The following is a 19872-nucleotide window of genomic DNA, read 5'->3' on the forward strand; positions in this document are numbered from 1 at the left end:
CCAGCCACGACCCATCTTCAATGCTCTGACTGAGGGAAGGAGGTTGTTGCTTAAAATTTCACAATAAATGGCCCCATTCATCCTCTCCTTAATACAATGCAGTCGTCCTGTCCCCTTCGCAGAAAAGCACCCCCAAAGTATGATGTTACCACCCCCATGCTTCACAGTAGGGATGGTGTTCTTGGGATGCAACTCATGAGCTCAGACAGGTGCTACTAAGTTAGAATTATGAGTGGAGTAGAGCTGGACTTTTAAAGGCACAGTAACAGGTCTTTAAGAGCCAGAATTCTTGCTGTTTCTTAGGTGTTCAAATACTTATGTTCAGCAGTGCAAGACAAATAAATTCTTTAAAAATCATACAATGTGATTTCCTGAATTTTTTTTTTAATTCTGTCTCTCAGAGTGGGAATGCACCTACAATGTGAATTTCAGACCCCTCCATGATTTCTAAGTGAGAGAACTTGCAAAATCGCAGGGTGTTCAAATACTTCTGTTCCTCATTGTATGCGGTGGTGCCGGCCGTGTTTTGCGGCGGGCACGAGAGCCCATTCATTTGAATGGACTCTCGTGCCCCGTGACACGCAGGGAAGAAGTCCCTGCACTTCTTCTGAAAACGCAGCCTGCACAGGAACCTCAGTTCCCAGTACGGTTGCATTTTCCAGTGTGGCCGGCGGGTCCGCAATTCTCTGTGCGGGTGGTGCGGCTGCACGGATTTTCATGCGGATCCACAACTGCACCACCTGCACAGATGTGAACCTAGCCTTAGTCTTGCTGCATTGCCAGTTAGAAGCATAAAGCTCCTCAGCAATACTAAAAAGGACATCCCCTAGAATGAGCTTGAATTGTGGGTGTGCGTGGAACTGTGCTCTTGTGACTGGCAGCCTCTGTTCTACTGTGGGAGACCTGAGTATATTTTAAGTGACCCCTCCAATTTTTTCATGTTAAAGCACTAAATATACAGCACATGAATGATTCATTAAAAATAAATCAGAATCTTCAGAACCATTTAATATGATTACAGCACACCATTTTCGGGTCCCCTAAAATTTTTCAGTTGATTTTTGGATTTTTGCCCCCACAGTTTCAGTGCAAGTATGATCTAATAAGTGAATCAGTTGACTACAAATTTTCCAATATAACATTTTTTTCAGACTTGTGATTTATTTCATACCAGTAACTCATGAAGTCTTGGATTGATCAGATCTTGGAGGTTTGTTTTGTCTTCTGGGCTGACTGTCTGTTTGTATTGCCACCTCTCAGGCACAAAGGGCCACTTCATTTCCTTTGCCTCCTGAATGAGAGTCTTCAGATCGTCCGGCAGAGAGGCTAGAAAAGGTCAGAGTGCATATTAGGATATCTCCAGGACATAAAGACACTTTTAATTTCCAGTGGTATGTTCTGCACCTCAACTGCAACTACCTCAGTTTCCCACACACCTATCTGCACTTGCAATACACTACATCCTTTTACCATTCCACTAATAACGAAATGTCTGTCAGTTTAGGACCTATTCAGTTCTGCCCTCAAGGTATGCTGGAGCAATCAGCCATTAAATAGGTTTTTAGTGGGAAGTAAACATTTATACAATTGTTACTGTGTGGAGACATACTTGTCATCAGGAAGTAAAGCCATCAATGTTGTAATCAAATCTATTTTCACCTGCTAGAAAGATATCCCATTGCATGTACAACACTTAAGAATATGGCTTCAGGCATGATATATGTTCATGTACCTGCATCTACGGTCAATTTCAAGTCTACAGGATTTCACCTGGCTAGCATATGGGCAATGCAAAGATCTATGTACATGAGTTTTAGGAGCTGTTTACTTAAGGTGTGCATAAAACCTAATAAAGAATTTATTTTATTAACTTATTTGTGGTCTGTTAAATATAAATTTAAAAGTGTTTTCTATATCAGTATAAATATGTGTAAATGATAAATGTTGACCCTACCTAAATTCCAGTGAACTCAGAGCTTCTAGTCTACTCTGTCTCTACTACATTTGCATTCCAAGTGTTATCAACCCTGCTCAGATCACCTCTGTGAACTACAGAACATCTCTGTTCCCTTCAGGATTCTAAATCTGGAGTTGCAGTTGGCTATTTTATTTATATGAACCTTTACCTGAACATGTAGAAGTGTAAATCCGCAATGTCCAAAAACTATCTGATATTTACTGAATAAATTAAAGGTTTTTGAAGGCCATGAACCAAGGTTTCACAATGCTGTTATGGAACCTTGAATGATTATTTTTCACTAGGTGTTTTTCAACTATCTTCCTCTTATTTCTGATGACCATGAAGGATTATTACAGGTTATTTGCGTCTCAAACCACGTGCAAGGGATTACTGTGTGCATAGCATAGCATTTTGTGATTTATTTCTACTTCAGCTTGTTGTCTGTATGCGTTGGCTGTTGGTGAAAGACTCAATAGGGTTCATTTTGTATTTCTACATCTACTTAGGAGGAAAAAAAATGCCCCTATTCCCAAAGCTGACAATTTCTCACCCATCTTCCCAGTTCCCAACCTGACAATAGTCAGATCGTAGCATTCAACCACAGCCAAAATCCAGCTGTAGCATATAAGACAAATTGGAAAACGGTTAACATATAATTCACCCATGTTTTTGAAAGACTTACCTCCATCCATCACAGTGTACAAAACATACTCAATGAAAACAGTGAATTATTTCAAAACGCATATTTAATCAAATAAATCATAGACTATGAGTTACTTACAAGCAGCAGTACAACTTCTATATAGTTTAACCAAAATCAAATCTATTACAGTATTGTAAAACAACACCCAGAAATGTTTGTATAGATCAAAGAAACAAAAAACTCCAAGTCTTTTGAGTATGTAAAATTAGTCAATGTTTTATGCAGAAGATACTCAAACATCCTAATTTTTTTTTTACAGTCAAGCTTTCTGTAATATGCTATTGGCTACTTTATTTATATAAACCTTTACCTGCACATTTACAAGCGTAAATCTGAAATGTTCAAAATCTATCTAGCTATCAAGTCAAGTTGCCAAGTCACTGGGAAATGACCTAATGAAATGGGAAATAATTGATCATGAAATGACAAATATCTGGATCCTTCCTAGGTCTTTTCAATCTATGGCCAACACGTTGCTGATGTCTGTATGTACAGACTGGCCTACTACTATATTCAAAATATAATTTTATTTTTACTGACAGAAATTCTGGCTGCCTGGGTGATAATCCTCTAGCCGCAATTATTTCTGAGATAGTGACTTGCAGTGGTTAACACTCTGACTTCACCTGTTCCTTGCTCATTCCAGTTTGGATGCTAGAGACGGACAGGTAATACACATTTTCAGGAGATTAGAATTGGCAGCCTATATATTTCTGTATATATCTCCATTAAACACAGCAAGGTGCAATTTGTCAAAACAATTAATTACACTTTCAGCACCATACATGCCACTATATATGCCTGTCCCTAATTGGGATGGGTTAGACTCAGACTATTATATGCAAGCAATACAATACCATCAAACATTACTTTTTATAATCAGATCATAGCTGATTATCACAATCAAGTGATAGTAAACACTTGGTCAAGGCTTAGAAAACTACTATTTCTTAAAAAAAAGTTTTTGTTTTTGCTTTTTTTTTTTGTCAGGTCCATACATTTACAGCAACGAACCATCCCTTATCTAACAAGAGTCAGAGATTTCAGTCAGACAAGAAGAGCTACAAAACAGCCAGTGTCTTCTGTGTCCCTTTTGCTAAGCCATGGGTGCTCTGGAAATCCTTTGCCATAAATTACATGTTTATTTATAGATAAAACAACATCTTAAAAACATTTACACTTAAAACAAACTAAAATAAAATTTCCAATATGTCTTTAAAATCTCATTCGATCATTTAGTGAAGTGTGGAACAAACGTTCACCTCAAATGCACACAACAGATTATCCTCTAAGTCCGGAATAAAAGTTGCACAGGGTACCAGCAAAACATGAACTAAACCCCCCCCCCTCCCCCCAGCTTCCTGTCCTTCTGGATGCCTGTGCATGGCCAACCTTCTGCAAAGGCCAGAGTATGGAACATGTCAACTTAGAAAACAGATTTCATTTGCCAGTTCATAACCAGAAAACTACACTGAAAGATGAAATTCTGATTGTTTGTTATGGATTTTTTAAATCACTCATCATCATAATTTCAGTGAATATAAGCAATTGGTCTGAATTTAATAGGGTAAACTACAATGGGATGGTGACTTGTTGCAGGCAAATGAAAAATCTCTCTGCCTACTCTAAGGCTGAACCCTCAGGGGCATCAAAAGATGATGCTTTGTAAGTTTTTCAAACCCTTGCCTAGGGCTCCAACCACAAATCCTAGAACATGCTCAGGGCCAAACACCTCAGTCCATGCTTCTTAGTACATGGAGATTGGGTGCTTCTCATTTTCAATAGAGTTTTATTGAAGTATTTTCAAAGTACAATAGTAACATGAAGAAGCATGTAAATGTAAATGATGCACAATTAATTATCATAACTGCAGCCACAATTAGCATAGGTCTATGCATAGGCATAATAAGAGTCTTTAGACATACAGGACAAAAAGCATAAAATGCATAAGTGATCCAGTCATCCTGAAGGGATGCAGGTGGTTGGGTTGCTTCTCAATGACCTGAATGCCTTAGCTGATAGTAGACTACATTGCTTGTATAGTGGTGCTCCTTACCAAACGAACATTCAAAGTGAATGGATTGTGTGACCTGCTGTATTTCTATAGCCATGGACACTCAACCTAAAGCAGCTATGGGTTTACTGGCTGCTATAAGTATCTGTATCATGGCTTAATAATTCATTAATCTATTTTAAAAGTGCAAAAAGGAATCCTAACCTGTTAACTGTTAGGGCCAGGGGCGGACTGACAACTCATGGGGCCCCCAGGCAATAGGGGATCATGGGGCCCCTGTGTCCTTGCCCACACTTAAAGCACACCCAAAAAAAGCCTATAAAAGGTACCAGGGGCATTTCATGGGGCCCCCTACTGACCCCGGACCCTTGGGCAGTGCCCAAGTGCTCGAATGGTCAGTCCGCCCCTGGTTAGGGCAAAGACTTGAATATAATAACTTGCTACATTGACAACTCTTATGTATGTGCAAATACATTATATAATAGTAAAGATCTGTTTATGTTACTGTAGAATTTAAGGCAGTATAAAGCCAGCTATATAAGACCAGGGTTAATAAAATATTCACCATGGGAGAGTGAAAAGCTTTAAAGTGCTCTTTGAGATACAATGTGCTTTCTGGGTTTTACTGTAAAATGCATCTTCAAACACTGCAATTTGTACTTTTGGCAAGAATCATATAATGGCCACTTTCACTAGTAATTTATGACACTGGTGACCTGTAACAACTCAAGCAATTAAAGAATAACTGCAGCTTCTTACTTAGGCTAACAAACAGACCACCCAAATGAGCACTGATATGGGTCTTACATGAATGATATGCTCGCAGAAGAGGCATTTTTACTGACCAAAACTATTCAAGTGAAACTGCCTGCAGCAAAGTCAGTCTACTGATTCTCTTTAGGCCTTCAAGTATCAACAGAGTCATGGGGTGAAAACTGTGCACATAGGATTATCAGCTGTTCTGTCACTGCAAAACTAAACTGAGAAAGTCCTTGGTGCATACTATACATTTACCAAGATACTACACTTATTACAACATACTGTTTCTACTTTTGCTTTTCTAAAAAGAATATATTTAGATTTCATTTAGACGAATGGAAAGGAATATCTACTAAGTGAACCTGTCAAACATATTTTAAATTACAAGGAATGTACTGAAAGTAATGCAAAAGTGGGCATCATTTTTTTTTATGAACTTATATAGGTCATTCAAATGTCACAAGTTGGTACAGTAACTCTTCCTCTATGGTAACGTTTCTGCTTCTTTTTCATTGTAGCAGGTAACTATTGGATTCCAAGCAGAAGTAATGTGCAACCACTGATTTCTTGACGAAGGAGGAGTGCAGGCTGACTGACATCTACAGAAGGCTACAGAATGTTTATGTTATGACACCATTGACAACAGCAATGTACACAGATGGATGGAGAAATTTAAAGGGGAAACCAGCACTGAAGAAAAGCCATGTAGTGGGAGACCATCAACACTGACCACCAACATGAATCTTCAGCGAGTGGAACTCAAAGTTACTATTATTAATATACAGGACTTACATAGCGCCAACAGTTTGCGCAGCACTTTACAATATAAGGGAGACAGTACAATTACAATACATTTCAGTACAGAAGGAATAGGAGAACCCTGCTCGTGGAGCTTACAATCCAAAATTGTAAAGTTGTAGTCCCTATGCTTAACCCCCCCCCCCCCCCCCTCTTCTCACTAAACAAGTGCAATGTCAGAATCCATGACAGTTTGAAATCCATTTATTACCAGCAATGAAAAAGAAGAAGAATTACTATAAAGGAAGAGTTACTCTACCAACATGTGAAATTTGAATGATTTATGTAAGTTAATACAACGTTATGGCCACGTTTGCATCATCTTCAGGTACAGCCCTCATATACCACCATGGAAATGTAAGCACTGCAGAACTTTGATCCCTTCCCCTACATTATTTATTTATTTATTTCCGGTACTTGTATAGTGCCGTCTATTTACACAGCGCTTTACATATATCTTGTACATTCATCAGTCTCTTACCCTCAAGGGTTGTACAATCTAAGGTCCCTAACTCACATTCATACATACACATACTAGGGCCAATTTAGACAGGATCCAATTAACCTACCGGCATATCTTTGGAATGTGGAAGAAAACTGGAGTACCCAGAGGAAAGCCACGCAGGCACAGGGAGAACATGCAAACTCCAGTCAGGTGGTGCCGTGGTTGGGATTCAAACCAACATCCCTAGTACTGCCAGGTGGGAGTGCTAACCATTTAGCCACTGTGCTGCCCTACATTAATTCCAGCCTCTTACCAAAAATAAGTGGTTTATTAAACATGAAATTGTCATGTTTTTTCACAAATATTTCTTTAATATAGACCCACAAAGCATCTCTATAGTCCACATACTGGCCAAGTTAAAATATTATACTTTCTTACTTATGGAACAAGTCATTTAGACTAATTTAAAGTCATGGTGTGCAATATGATAACAAAACGTTGTTTTGTTAATGATGGCAAGAGAAAAATTACTTTGGAAAATTCAGCCATTAAAAATTATTGGAAGATAAATGGGGTTTTTAATACAGAGCAAAACAAAAGCCTTCCATTCTGTGCGTGACTGGGCAGTAAAGGCACAATGTTGTGAGCTCATGCAAATGTTTTCACAAGTCCGTTATCTGAACGTTAGTGCTGCTAAGGCAAGACACCTGCTAGTGGAAGAGCATCCAACTCAATTGCTTTTCATCAGTGCCCTGAAGTGGAATAACCTGTCTCTAGCTATTCATTCCTACATCAGTATATCTACTGTGATTGTAATTGCAATACTATGATAATGCATTAATTCATTGGCCTTTTTAGTTCATAATCAATAGCAATTGATAAAACAAGACTGTTGCCATATTTACTGCTTAGATTTGTTTTTAAAGAATTGTGGCTTGCTATACACACTCACAGAAGACAAACTTCTGATAATTGCTTGTAGGTGTAAAATGACTCTTCTCTATACAGTATATATGGCTCGCCATACATGGATTCATTGAACAGTATATTAAATAAAAAATGGACGGATTCCCTCAACCTTCCCAGGTGGATGGAGGAATCCTCCCCATTGTGGCATTGTATTCTGACAGAGGGGACTTCTTTGCTCTCAGAATATACTGATAAGTGTTTCAGTGCTGATTGAAGGAAAATTTTCAAACAACCTAGTATGAGATAAGTCAATGATTAGATCCCCACTGAACCAGCTGGATTTTGATACATCTATGGCCAGCTTTAGACTATGTCTAAATGAAATTTTACACATAAGCAAACCACTTTCTCCCTGTTGCAGTACTATAGTCTAGTCATATTGCTTTATGCACAATATCAACATTCTAATAGCAGACCATCTTGATTTTCAAATTAACACGTACTATATATGCTACAATCTAATTGTAAACTATTCTTTAGGATGCCAACATTTCTGTAATGAAAAGGCCTGCCTGATTGGATACAGACTGAACAAATTCTTTAGGTGTTACCCTAAGAAGAAATTGAACAGAAAGTATAAAATCAGATTGCAATAAGGAAGGCCAGAATTAGGTCTCAGATATTTTATATGCATGTAGGTATGACTAGAAAGCAATGGACATGCAACTAAAAGTAAAGTTGAATACCTTTAATGGTTGAACTGGATGGACTTTGTCTTTTTTTCAGCCAGACTAACTATGTAACTATGTAATCTTTGCTCTGGTGTCATTTGTTGCATAGGACAAATAGCTATGCTACAATTTCTTCCTTCTAAAATACAAACATAAGGAACCATATGTGAATTGAAGTTATACTGTTGTGACAGCATTTATGATAAAGGAGATGTAATGCATCATTTGAAAAAGATATACAGAGAATAGAAATGGTGGAAGTTAAGATAATAATCTAAAGAAGTTAGGATCAGCTAAGATGAAAAGATAAAAGAATGGTGGGGAGGTGAGAAGTAGATTGGAAATCAGGAGGGGGAATAGGTGTGGTGGATATTGATAGAAAGGTAGGGTAGTAGGGATATGGGCAGCTCTCTTTGGTTAGTTTGTAGAAATGTTTTGAGGGTATAGTTACCTTTAAAACTGAGCACATATGAATTACACAGGTTCTGAGGCTAATTTATTGCAAATGAGGCACTAAGTGAGTTTAATTACCACCTTAATCAGTCACAGAACCTGTATATTTGGGGGTCATAGTGTCAAGACTGTGGTATGATTCAGAGTGCTCAACTCTTGGGAGACCCATGGAAGTTCATTTTTAATTTCATAAAGAGAAAGTATTTGTTTTTCCATGAAGAATGTATTACTTGGTTTCCTGCTAAAAAAAACTAAATTGCCTTGTGTTGCAAAAATGCTTTTTTTCATCTGCAACAATGGGAAGGCTAGTACAGTAAATGGCACAGTACTGTATTTGTTTTGTTTTCAGTCCTAACCTTAAAAATGTCACATTTCTCTGCCTTTTGTGGTTGGTGCCATCTTGGCAACATAATCTACATGCTTTCTATAAGAAAATTGGAAAGTATCTGACTTCTACTGCATTTATGAGCAGGACCTAATTATCTATCTTTAGAACCAGTACAAAAACACACCAAAAAGATATTTTTCAGAATTTGAAGCATTGTTCATATTTCATTTTTTCCTGTTAAATGTTATATTGGTTACCACTGTTTATTAAAAAAGTGTAAAGTCTCAACTTTACAGTAGCGCTGTGATAAACAATCAAGGGATTTTTTTTATTTAAAATTTTTTGTGTTTTATATGTGATATATTCACTCACATGATTTTTGCATTTATACCACAGTTTTTTGACTTCCCAGTTATATTTAGTCATGTCTGTATAATCTCTTTTTCTTAACAGTCAGCCTGGGGGTACTTCTACAATGAGGATTTCTAATCCTTCCTTCACTATGATCACTCTTCTCACTTCCTGAATCACTTCATCTGAACCTAATCTAATGATTATGGGGCTACAATTCACCTTATCTGGAACTAACCTATTTTGTTTATGGTGGTCAGTTGATGCATCCTAGATAATGCCTGAGAAACCATAGAACGTTGTCACTGATGGTTCAAGAGCCTATTTAGGTGGATAAGATGTTAAATGTATTCCAACAGGTGAAAAGGCTGCCAGTTCAGTATTTCAGTGTACAATATATCAAAGTATATATAGTACATATAGTACTCATATTAATAAAAAAAAGGAGTAGTTAAAAACTAACAGGAATCAGCTATGCAAAGTGGTCAATGTACAAAATGGATACTGGAACTCACCTAAAGTGTATTTCAGTTTTTTGCAAATGTCATATAATTTCAGATTAAAGTAAAAGAAAATTATACAGACAGCAATTGCTGGCCCCCTAAAAATGCTAGCTATCTGTTTATGTTCTTTCTCCATACTTGTTTTTCCAGAACAAGCATGCAGTAAATTAAAAATAAAAGTCCTTATTTATACACCTGTTTTAGATCAGTAAAAAATTGGAAGAAAAATTCCATACGAAGCACAACAGTTTCGACGTCTGATTCAAACTTTCCAAAGGAAAATTTCTGAAGGGACAAACGCTAACATTTTTCTCATAGCCTTGAGTCTCTCTACTCCCCCCTAGAAGTCACAAGCTCTTTCTCCCACTCTTCTGCCTTTTTTTTTTCTCAAACTCTCTCATTTTCCTCTCTTCAACCCTACTTCCCCCTGTTCCATCTCTACTGCTTCATATGGAACCCCCATATGATAACAGGGGGCGAAGCTATCGAGTATATATTTGGATCCTATTTGCCAACATACTGTTATAATTCTTCATGTTTTTCTGTGGTTCCACATATGTTCCTATATGTATTCCCCCCCCCCCCCCCCCAGGGGACACCATTTCTACCTGTTCACACTTGTATCCGTTTTTATATATGGCTTGTCCTAAACTTGTATTTCCTTGCCTTTGTAATAATAAAATGTTTGAACAAGAAAAGTGTATGTGAACTCTAACAATGAACATCTCTTATTTTCTCCCTTTTGTTAAATATACAGTACCATTAAAAGCATCTTTATATATCTTTAATAAGTGCAAGAATACATGTTGATCCTGTCAGAAATAGTGAAAGATGTAACTTCCGTTCCTCTCTACCTATGCTGACTGTTAACTCTTAGCATTGATCCCAGCACTCTCTCTATAACCTACAAAACATGCAGCATGTTATGTAGATGAGAACGGTGAGAGGAGAGAGCTTCTTTTATGTAGTTTTCAACACTTCTTGTCCTTGGATAACATCAGTGGTTTTTCATAGATACAGTGGAATAGGTGAGGCTTTTTCCCCAGGACACGAAATGTGTTAACGGCAGGATCATTAGGTGAAAATAAAGGAAAAAGCCAGTAAAAAGGAAACAAAAGCAGCCACCACATGTGTATGTGGAAGGAGTGGAGTTTGAGGTAGTTCTCATTTCTGTCCTGACATAGTGACATGAGCCATAGTGTACTGAGAATGTAAAAAATAACTAATATGTTTTTTCACTGACTGGAGCACCTAAGGCTATTTGCTATTCTCATATCCAAAACTGACATAGACCATACAGTGGGGCAAAAAAGTATTTAGTCAGCCACCAATTGTGCAAGTTCTCCCACTTAAAAAGATGAGAGAGGCCTATAATTGGCATCATAGGTAGACCTCAACTATGAGAGACAAAATGAAAAAAAAATCCAGACAATCACATTGGTTGATTTGGAAAGAATTTATTTGCAAATTATGGTGGAAAATAAGTATTTGGTCACCTACAAACAAGCAAGATTTCTGGCTCTCACAGACCTGTACCTTCTTCTTTATGAGGCTCCTCTGTCCTGCACTCATTACCTGTATCAATGGCACCTGTTTGAACTTGTTATCAGTATAAAAGACACCTGTCCACAACCTCAAACAGTCACACTCCAAACTCCACTATGGTGAAGACCAGAGAGCTGTCGAAGGACACCAAAAACAAAATTGTAGACCTGCACCAGGCTGGGAAGACTGAATCTGCAATAGGCAAGCAGCTTGGTGTGAACAAATCAACTGTGGGAGCAATAATTGGAAAATGGAAGACATACAAGACCACTGATAATCTCCCTCGATCTGGGTCTCCATGCAAGATCTCACCCTGTGGGGTCAAAATGATCACAAGAACGGTGAGCAAAAATCCCAGGACCACACGGGGGGACCTAGTGAATGACCTGCAGAGAGCTGGGACCAACGTAACAAAGGCTACCATCAGTAACACACTACGCCACCAGGGACTCAGATCCTGCAGTGCCAGACGTGTCCCCCTGCTTAAGCCAGTACATGTCTGGGCCCGTCTGAAGTTTGCTAGAGAGCATTTGGATGATCCAGAAGAGGATTGGGAGAATGTCATATGGTCAGATGAAACCAAAATAGAACTGTTTGGTAGAAACACAACTCGTTGTGTTTGGAGGAGAGAGAATGCTGAGTTGTATCCAAAGAACACAATACCTACTGTGAAGCATGGGGGTGGCAACATCATGCTTTGGGGCTGTTTCTCCGCAAAGGGACCAGGACGACTGATCCATGTACAGGACAGAATGAATGGGGCCATGTATCGTGAGATTTTGAGTGCAAACCTCCTTCCATCAGCAAGGGCATTGAAGATGTAACGTGGCTGGGTCTTCCAACATGACAATGATCCCAAACATACCGCCCGGGCAACGAAGGAGTGGCTTCGTAAGAAGCATTTCAAGGTCCTGGAGTGGCCTAGCCAGTCTCCAGATCTCAATCCCATAGAAAACCTTTGGAGGGAGTTGAAAGTCCGTGTTGCCCAGCAACAGCCCCAAAACATCACTGCTCTAGAGGAGATCTGCATGGAGGAATGGGCCAACATACCAGCAACAGTGTGTGCCAACCTTGTGAAGACTTACAGGAAACGTTTGACCTCTGTCATTGCCAACAAAGGATATATAACAAAGTATTGAGATGAACTTTTGATATTGACCAAATACTTATTTTCCACCATAATTTGCAAATAAATTATTTCCAAATCAGCCAATGTTATTGTCTGGATTTTTTTTCTCATTTTGTCTCTCATAGTTGAGGTCTACCTATGATGCCAATTACAGGCCTCTCTCATCTTTTTAAGTGGGAGAACTTGCACAATTGGCTGACTAAATACTTTTTTGCCCTACTGTATATATGGAAAGACAGATGTCTAATGCCCATGGACATATATCTATCTCCTAATTTCTGAAGTTTGAACAGGCCTGGCCGAACATCTTGCTTATCAGCAGACCCCAACATTCTCAAGTTGACACTACTATGGAGAAAAACCTGTTGGTTGGGTAACATCTTTTTTTATGGAAAAGCTATTGTTTTTCTTCTATACTGTGGAACTTAGAGTGATAGGCACCAAAGGCCTGTGTCTGTAACACACAGACACACATATTGGATAAAAATATGCTGTTGTGATATCAGAAGTTTAACTCAAAATTAATGTGGTAGAACTGGAGGGGGGCCAGGGAAGGGTAACTAAACTATTAAGGGCCATGGAGGACTTCAAGTTGGGGAATAAATCAACAGAAATGAAATGGTTCTCCCTTGAGAAGAAGAATTTAACGAGGAATATTATCACTTTGTTTAAATAAATAAATGGTCCATATAGCAAACTTGGTGCAAAGGTGTTTACTGTAAGCCCATTGCACATGACAAGGGGGTACTCTTTTCATCCAGAGGAAACCCCAGGAAAACCCAGAGCTGTGAATATATGGCATAGACTTTCTCCTGAGCAAGTTCTAGTCAGCACAGTAGATTGTTACAAAATATCTAGATGTGTTTCTAATTGTAAAGGATATAGCAGTTTTGTTAATATTAGTAATAACATCATAATTTGTTTATCCAGGGAACTTCTGATTGCTTTAGGGGTCAAGTAGGATTTTTCTCCCGCTGAATCAGATTGGACCATGCTGATGGTTAAGGTTCTTAATATGCACATTTTTTATGTATTTTGTTTTTATTTGTTGAACTTAGTGAACTTTGGGGCAGGCAGGCAGTTTTTGAACATCCAATTTTCAGGTAACATTTACACCCATTGTAATGCTGGCTTATAGTTGTTCACTGAGAAGGTATAATTGTTTCATACCATAAAAACAGCAGCCTAGCATAAATGTTTGTATTATTCCTCAGTCCCCAGCCATGTATGAAGAGCTACAATGTTAGTTACATTAAAAAAGACTCTGTCACTTTGCCCATGCAGGACAAAGTGACAAGTCCTCTTGTTAAAGAAACTCCCACCCAATAATAATTTCCCATACTCCCCTTCCAATACATTGAAATGTTCAAATTCTTCCTTTGGTTAAGCTTCATGTTGGATGGTGGCACAGCTTGCACAGGGTTGATTACTTCTTGGCTTTCCCCATGTGACATTGTTTAGGCTTGGAAAAAGGCGCTCAAGCCCCAACGCATGCATCCAGGGAGGAGGTCACATGCTCCTGCATGCCTAAAAAGAGTGTCTATTTAGTCAAGTCAGTGGGCAGAAGGCTGAATAAGAGGCACAATGAAAGATTCTCTTTAATTAACAGTCATTAATGTAAACAAGTACTATGTCCAGTCATGATTTGGGGACATTGGTGGACATAAGCAAAATAGGATCTTTATGGAAAAATAAGATTTTGCCTCCTTCAAGGCTGAACACCAATGCTACAATTCGGCATCCATTTTCTTGTCATGGTTGCTTCATCTTTGCATGGTCTGTTTCCCCCTGCACTACACATTTGTGGGGATCAACAGCAAATTTATAAGCACTACCTGGGTTCAGCAAAATGTTTGCACAGGGTTGACTGATCTGATTCTGATCTCACTGAAAAAAGGGGATCAACTGTGAAGTTGTGGTCAGCACAGGATTCTGTTTGTTTGAGGCCCCTGGCCTGTAGTACTGGTTGCACATCCTTTCAATGTACCCCATTTAAAAATATGATTGTCACCAAATATTTGTAATTCTGCACTCCAATAATGAGGAAAGATACAGACTAGAAATAGATAGAGATGCAGTTAAATTACTGCATTTTTATTATTATCATTACTTTTACTTACAAGTAGCAGTTTTAACTGCGTTTTAACTAGCTTCCATATCACTCAGCAAAGCCATTGAATGTCGTGATATTCAATCCAATAAAAATTTCAGTTATGCTAATTCAATGCCATCATTAGCAGGGAAGTACACCAGGCCAAAAGCTGTGACAAATATCATTAAGACCAATTTTCTATGTATTGCTGGTTTGTTTAATCCTCGGAATTAAAAAAAAATGTTTTCGTCAACTCTCTTTGGAATAAATCACGCAAAACTAATTAGCAAGTTAAGTCATTAAATTCAAATCTCTATCCCATTCAATGCTAACACATTTGTGACACGCTGCGGCAATCGCTTGTCCTCCATCATTTTCTAATATTCAAAAAAGTATGTCACCTGCCATCAAACTTTTGCTCATTGTTCTGTTTCCACACATAAATGCAGCTCCGCCTGGGTTTAGTGGAGCCTGAAATTAGAAGTGACAGCAATTCATTCTAACAAAGTGAGCTTCCTTCTCTTCCTGCGGTCCACATCCCATTCATGTCCCACAAACCCAACAGTCCAGCCAGCCTCGCCTGCCAAAAGAAGAAAAATAGAGCAGAAGCAAGTGCATGTGGCTGAACTGCACAGAGGCAGGGAGGAACCTGCTGGCTGTCCTGTGCCGTCACATAAGGTCCTCACCTCCACACCGCTGGTAGTCATTCTTCTCCTCCTCAGATGGGTTTGACACCTCTGAAGCAAGAACATCTAGCATTCGCTTGCACTCCTGTAGCACAGCCACAACCTCCTGATTATTCATGATGACTGTTTCTCACTTGACTGTGAATTGAGTGTCCCTGGGTGCTCTATGATCAATGACCTAGGAGAAGACACATATTCCGAATAAAAGGGATCTTTCAAGGTTGAGGTACCTGCTGAACAAAAGAGGAAAAGAGATGATTAACTAAAGCATCATCAATTATAAGCAAAGCTCAAGCTGCGGAGAGATAAAGGGAGAAAAGTACATAAAAACACAGGATAGCATCTGAGCTCTTTATTATAGAAGTGTGTGAAATTACGGCAGGGTGCCCGACACATGTGGGGAGAAAACACATAGCTGAGATAGGAAGAGATACAGAAATGTTGTTCACTGTGAAGACCTTACACAACTTCATTCATGACTTCAAATGACATGATGAACTCAAAAGCTACTTGTTAATGAACAGTCCAGCCCTGTTACCACTAAAGCACCTGCCATATAGTCATCACAAAGATTTCCAATGTTTTTCTTTAAGGGAATGTATAAGAACAGAAAAATGGGCACTGATAAGGCCGAGGTTGTCATCGTGATTCTGGTCACCAAACTCACAAAAACATAAAGCCAGTGAAATCCTGTCCTGCGTAATTATTCCAAGTCAATGACTCAGTAGGTAATGATGCCAGGGTGACAGCCTCTGAGTCTGTCCATAGGCAGCTTTTGTGTTCTTGCCTTCATAGGTTCCTTTAATACAAAATGCATGGTATGTATATTTATCTACAGTATAACACAACATTTTAGGACTTAGGACATTGAACAACAGACAGAATATCGGTATAAAATCTCACTATATACAAACATTTAGTCTGATAACTTTTTCATGATAATTTTGTACAGTGTATTATTGCTTTAACCAATATTAGAATAATTTGGATAAAAGAAGTACAATGTGTTTCTTTGTAATGTGCTTTAGAGTAAGGTACTATTACTCACTGATGTTATGTCTTTGCAAATAAGCAGACACTCAACCAGGACCTTTAGTACCCAATAGATGAATAGGGTTTTGTATGATTGATATTTTTGTCAGCCATGAGAGAGGACCATCATCATCATGTCTGTTTTTTCCAACTTGTCTTTTTCACTACATAGATGTGCGTATTTGGCCATTACAAGTGTATGTGTTCAAGGAATTACTGTTTCATGGTTGCATTATGATTGCACACATCACATACACTCACTGGTTACTTTATAAGGTGCACCGGTTTCAATTGCTGGGTAACACAAATTGCTAATCAGCCAATCATATGGCAGCAACTCAATGAATCTAGACATGTAGACATGGTGAAGACGACTTGATGAAGTTCAAACTGAGCATCAGAATGGGGAAGAAAGGGGATTTAAGTGACTCTGAATGTGGCATGGTTGTTGGTGCCATATGGGCTAATTGGAGTATTTTAAAAACTGCTGATCTACTGGGATTTTCCCACACAACCATTTCTAGAGTTTACAGAGAATGGTCTGAAAAAGAAAAAATATCCAGTGAGCGGCAGTTGTGTGGGTGAAAATGCCTTATTGATGTCAGAGGTCAGAGGAGAATGGTCAGACTGGTTGCTGTGACATTCAGATGGTAGGGTCAGGATTTGGCATAAACAACATGAAAGCAGGAATCCACCCTGCGTTGTATCAACGGTTCAGGTTGGTAGTGTAAAGGCGTGGGGGATATTTTCTTGACATTAGCAAGGTGTACCTAATAAAGTGGCCGGTGAGTGTACATCCATACTACCCATGCAGAAAGACCATTAAGACATAGCTATATTTTTTTTTAAATCACCTGTATTTACAAGGCCTGGATTTTGCAACCAGTGAATCAGGACTGAGTATTGCTTGTTATAGTTAGGTATTGTAGAAACTGCCCTTTCAAGTGAAAACATATGTATTTTAAGGAGCAATAATCAATTGTCTTTTTTTCCCCTCTGGTGGGTGTCACCCAGGTGCAGTCCACACCCCTTGCAACCCCATAGCGATGCCACTATCTGAGCTTACCTCCCAGCAATTGGCTGAAATCAAATAAATATTCATAACCCATTAGAAAACCCTCCTACTTTATTTCTAGAAGCTTCTTCTAGAGGCAGGCAGAAGCAATCAATCACCAGGATTATGGAGATTTGAGCAGACATAGAAAATTTCTACTCAGCTGAGTACAGCAGAGCCGAAAACGAAATTTATCCAGCCTAGGGCAGGGCACTACAATTACAAAGATCATACTCACAATCAGGGACGGACTGACAACTCATAGGGCCCCCGGGCAATAGGGGATGATAGGGCCCTTGCCCAAAGTCAAAAAAGCCTATGAAAAAGGTACCAGGGGCATCTCATGGGGCCCCCTACTGACCCTGGGCCCTCAGGCACTGCGCGAGTTTTCAAATGGTCAGTCCGTCCCTGCTCACAACATTTCTGAGAAACTCTCTTGGACAACAAGAAGTTCAGATTTCTGTAGGTTTCACTATTCACCTTGACTCTTCACCTTTCTTAAAGAAATAATTAAAAAAAAGAAACCCACATTATATCAGTATAAAAGTCTTGTCTGAAAGATTTTTTCCTATACCTAATCGTTCTATTTTGCACTTTTTTGGCTCAGTGCTCAAGTGTCCCATCAAAATACAAACATCTGAGAGCCAAGCTTGAAAAAAAAAAACACTGAAGATCTTTATGATCACTTTATTAAAAAAAATAAATAATAAATAAAAATCTGCATTCATGTAAATGTCACTTGCAGTGGATTGCATATCCCACTTGCTCCTTATAGATTTTACGTTTTTAAAAATACCAACCAAAAATAGTTTTACATGTATTTTGTAACAGCCTGTATATTTTTTTGCATACTAGAATATGCAGAAGGATTTGACAACATATGCAGCATTCAATGTTTAGGCACAGACAGCAGTGCTGACAACATTTTACTATGCTGTAAACTTGACCGGCATCTCTTAACTTTCCTGAGGAATGTGTGACTCTAGTACTGGTTTAAGGAACCTTTAACTTTGGGCAATTACAAGTGTGTTGGGACACAGCATTGTGTCATGCAATTTGCCTGCCCATCCCTGCCCCCGTATTTTGTTTTACCATCTAGTTTTCTTTTCATAGGGAAGGAGCGGCACAAGCTGCATTAAAATAAAGAGAGCGCTCAATCAAAAAAGACTCTCCTAAGGCAGGCTTCTCTTGTTAATATGCACAGACATAAAAAGGAAGGCTCTTTCTTCCTATACAGCTACAGTGTGTGCAAATTGCAGGGGGCTTATTGGCATAAATCTCTGTAGCAACTTCTGAGGGTAAACTGGATTTACATTACTTTCTGACAAGAATTAAATGGGGGCCTTGTGGATATATGAAGAGATTTTTAGAAGGCAACAGATGGGCCTGAATGTGTTCCCTAGGCACACTATCAGTGACATCTGTGTCCTCTGAATTCTGGTGGTCCCAGCCAATTAAAACAGTAAAAGAATAAGCAAGCAGGCTCCTGAACAGCCAGAAACGCTGGTATTTAGTTATAGGGCTGCCAGTAACCCTAAGCTGAGAACTTGTTAGAATAATAATGGCACATTTGTGGGTTTGGTTTATATAATTGTTCTTAGCTTTACTGATTCTGGTAGGGAGTATATATGAATAACAACTGGCCCTAGTATACTCACAAAATTCTTTTATAGGGTGATTCTTTAGCCATCTCCATGAACACAGGTGAATATATATATATATACACACACACACTATAGCGCCAAAAGTATTGGGACCCCCTCCAAATCATTGGATTCAGGTGTTCCAATCACTTCCATGGCCACAGGTGTATAAAATCAAGCACCTAGGCATGCAGACTGCTTCTACAGACATTTGTGAAAGAATAGATCGCTCTCAGGAACTCAGTGAATTCAAGTGTGGTAACGTGATAGGTTTACACCTGTGCAATAAATCCATCCGTGGAATTTCCTTGCTACTAAATATTCCACAGTCAACTGTTAGTGGTATTATAACAAAGTGGAAGCAACTGGGAACAACAGCAACTCCCACACTCTAAAGACATGCTGATAGGTAAATTGGCTCCTGTCTAAATTGGCCCTGGTATGTGTATGTGTATGTGTATGCATGAATGTAAGTTAGGGACCTTAGACTGTATGCCCCTTGAGGGTTAGGGACTGATGTGAATGTGGAATATATATGTACAACGCTACATAAATTGATGGTGCTATATAAGTACCTGTAATAAATAAATAATTGAATGTCTATGGACATCTTTAGTTAAATCACAATTGGTTAAATCAAAGGTTATGACATCATCAGCCCACCTCTCTGACTCAACCAATCAGAGGAAGCTTTGTATTCATTGATAGAATACATCGCTTTTTATGAGTGGCTCAGA

The 19872-nt window shown here is 38.8% G+C and overlaps 1 protein-coding gene across 4 annotated transcripts in view; it reads right to left on the minus strand.

The window, feature by feature from the left end:
• ALPK1 (alpha kinase 1) overlaps positions 1 to 19872 on the minus strand; it is a 159509-nt gene that overhangs the window by 95877 nt on the left and 43760 nt on the right. For 2 of the 4 annotated variants that reach the window (XM_089691850.1, XM_089691848.1), the window contains exons 3-4: positions 15407 to 15639; positions 1172 to 1326 (exon numbers count right to left, since the gene is read on the minus strand). In XM_089691850.1, the coding sequence (XP_089547976.1) occupies positions 1172 to 1326; positions 15407 to 15524 (273 nt within the window). In that variant the 5' untranslated portion in view covers positions 15525 to 15639. The remainder of the gene's footprint in view (positions 1 to 1171; positions 1327 to 15406; positions 15640 to 19872) is intronic. The other 2 variants (XM_089691852.1, XM_089691851.1) reach the window with 1 other exon arrangement.

This window comes from Staurois parvus, unplaced genomic scaffold (assembly GCF_062004578.1).
Source record: "Staurois parvus isolate SC_StPar_1 unplaced genomic scaffold, SC_StPar_1.0 ptg000572l, whole genome shotgun sequence".
Classification (NCBI taxonomy): Eukaryota; Metazoa; Chordata; class Amphibia; order Anura; family Ranidae; genus Staurois; species Staurois parvus.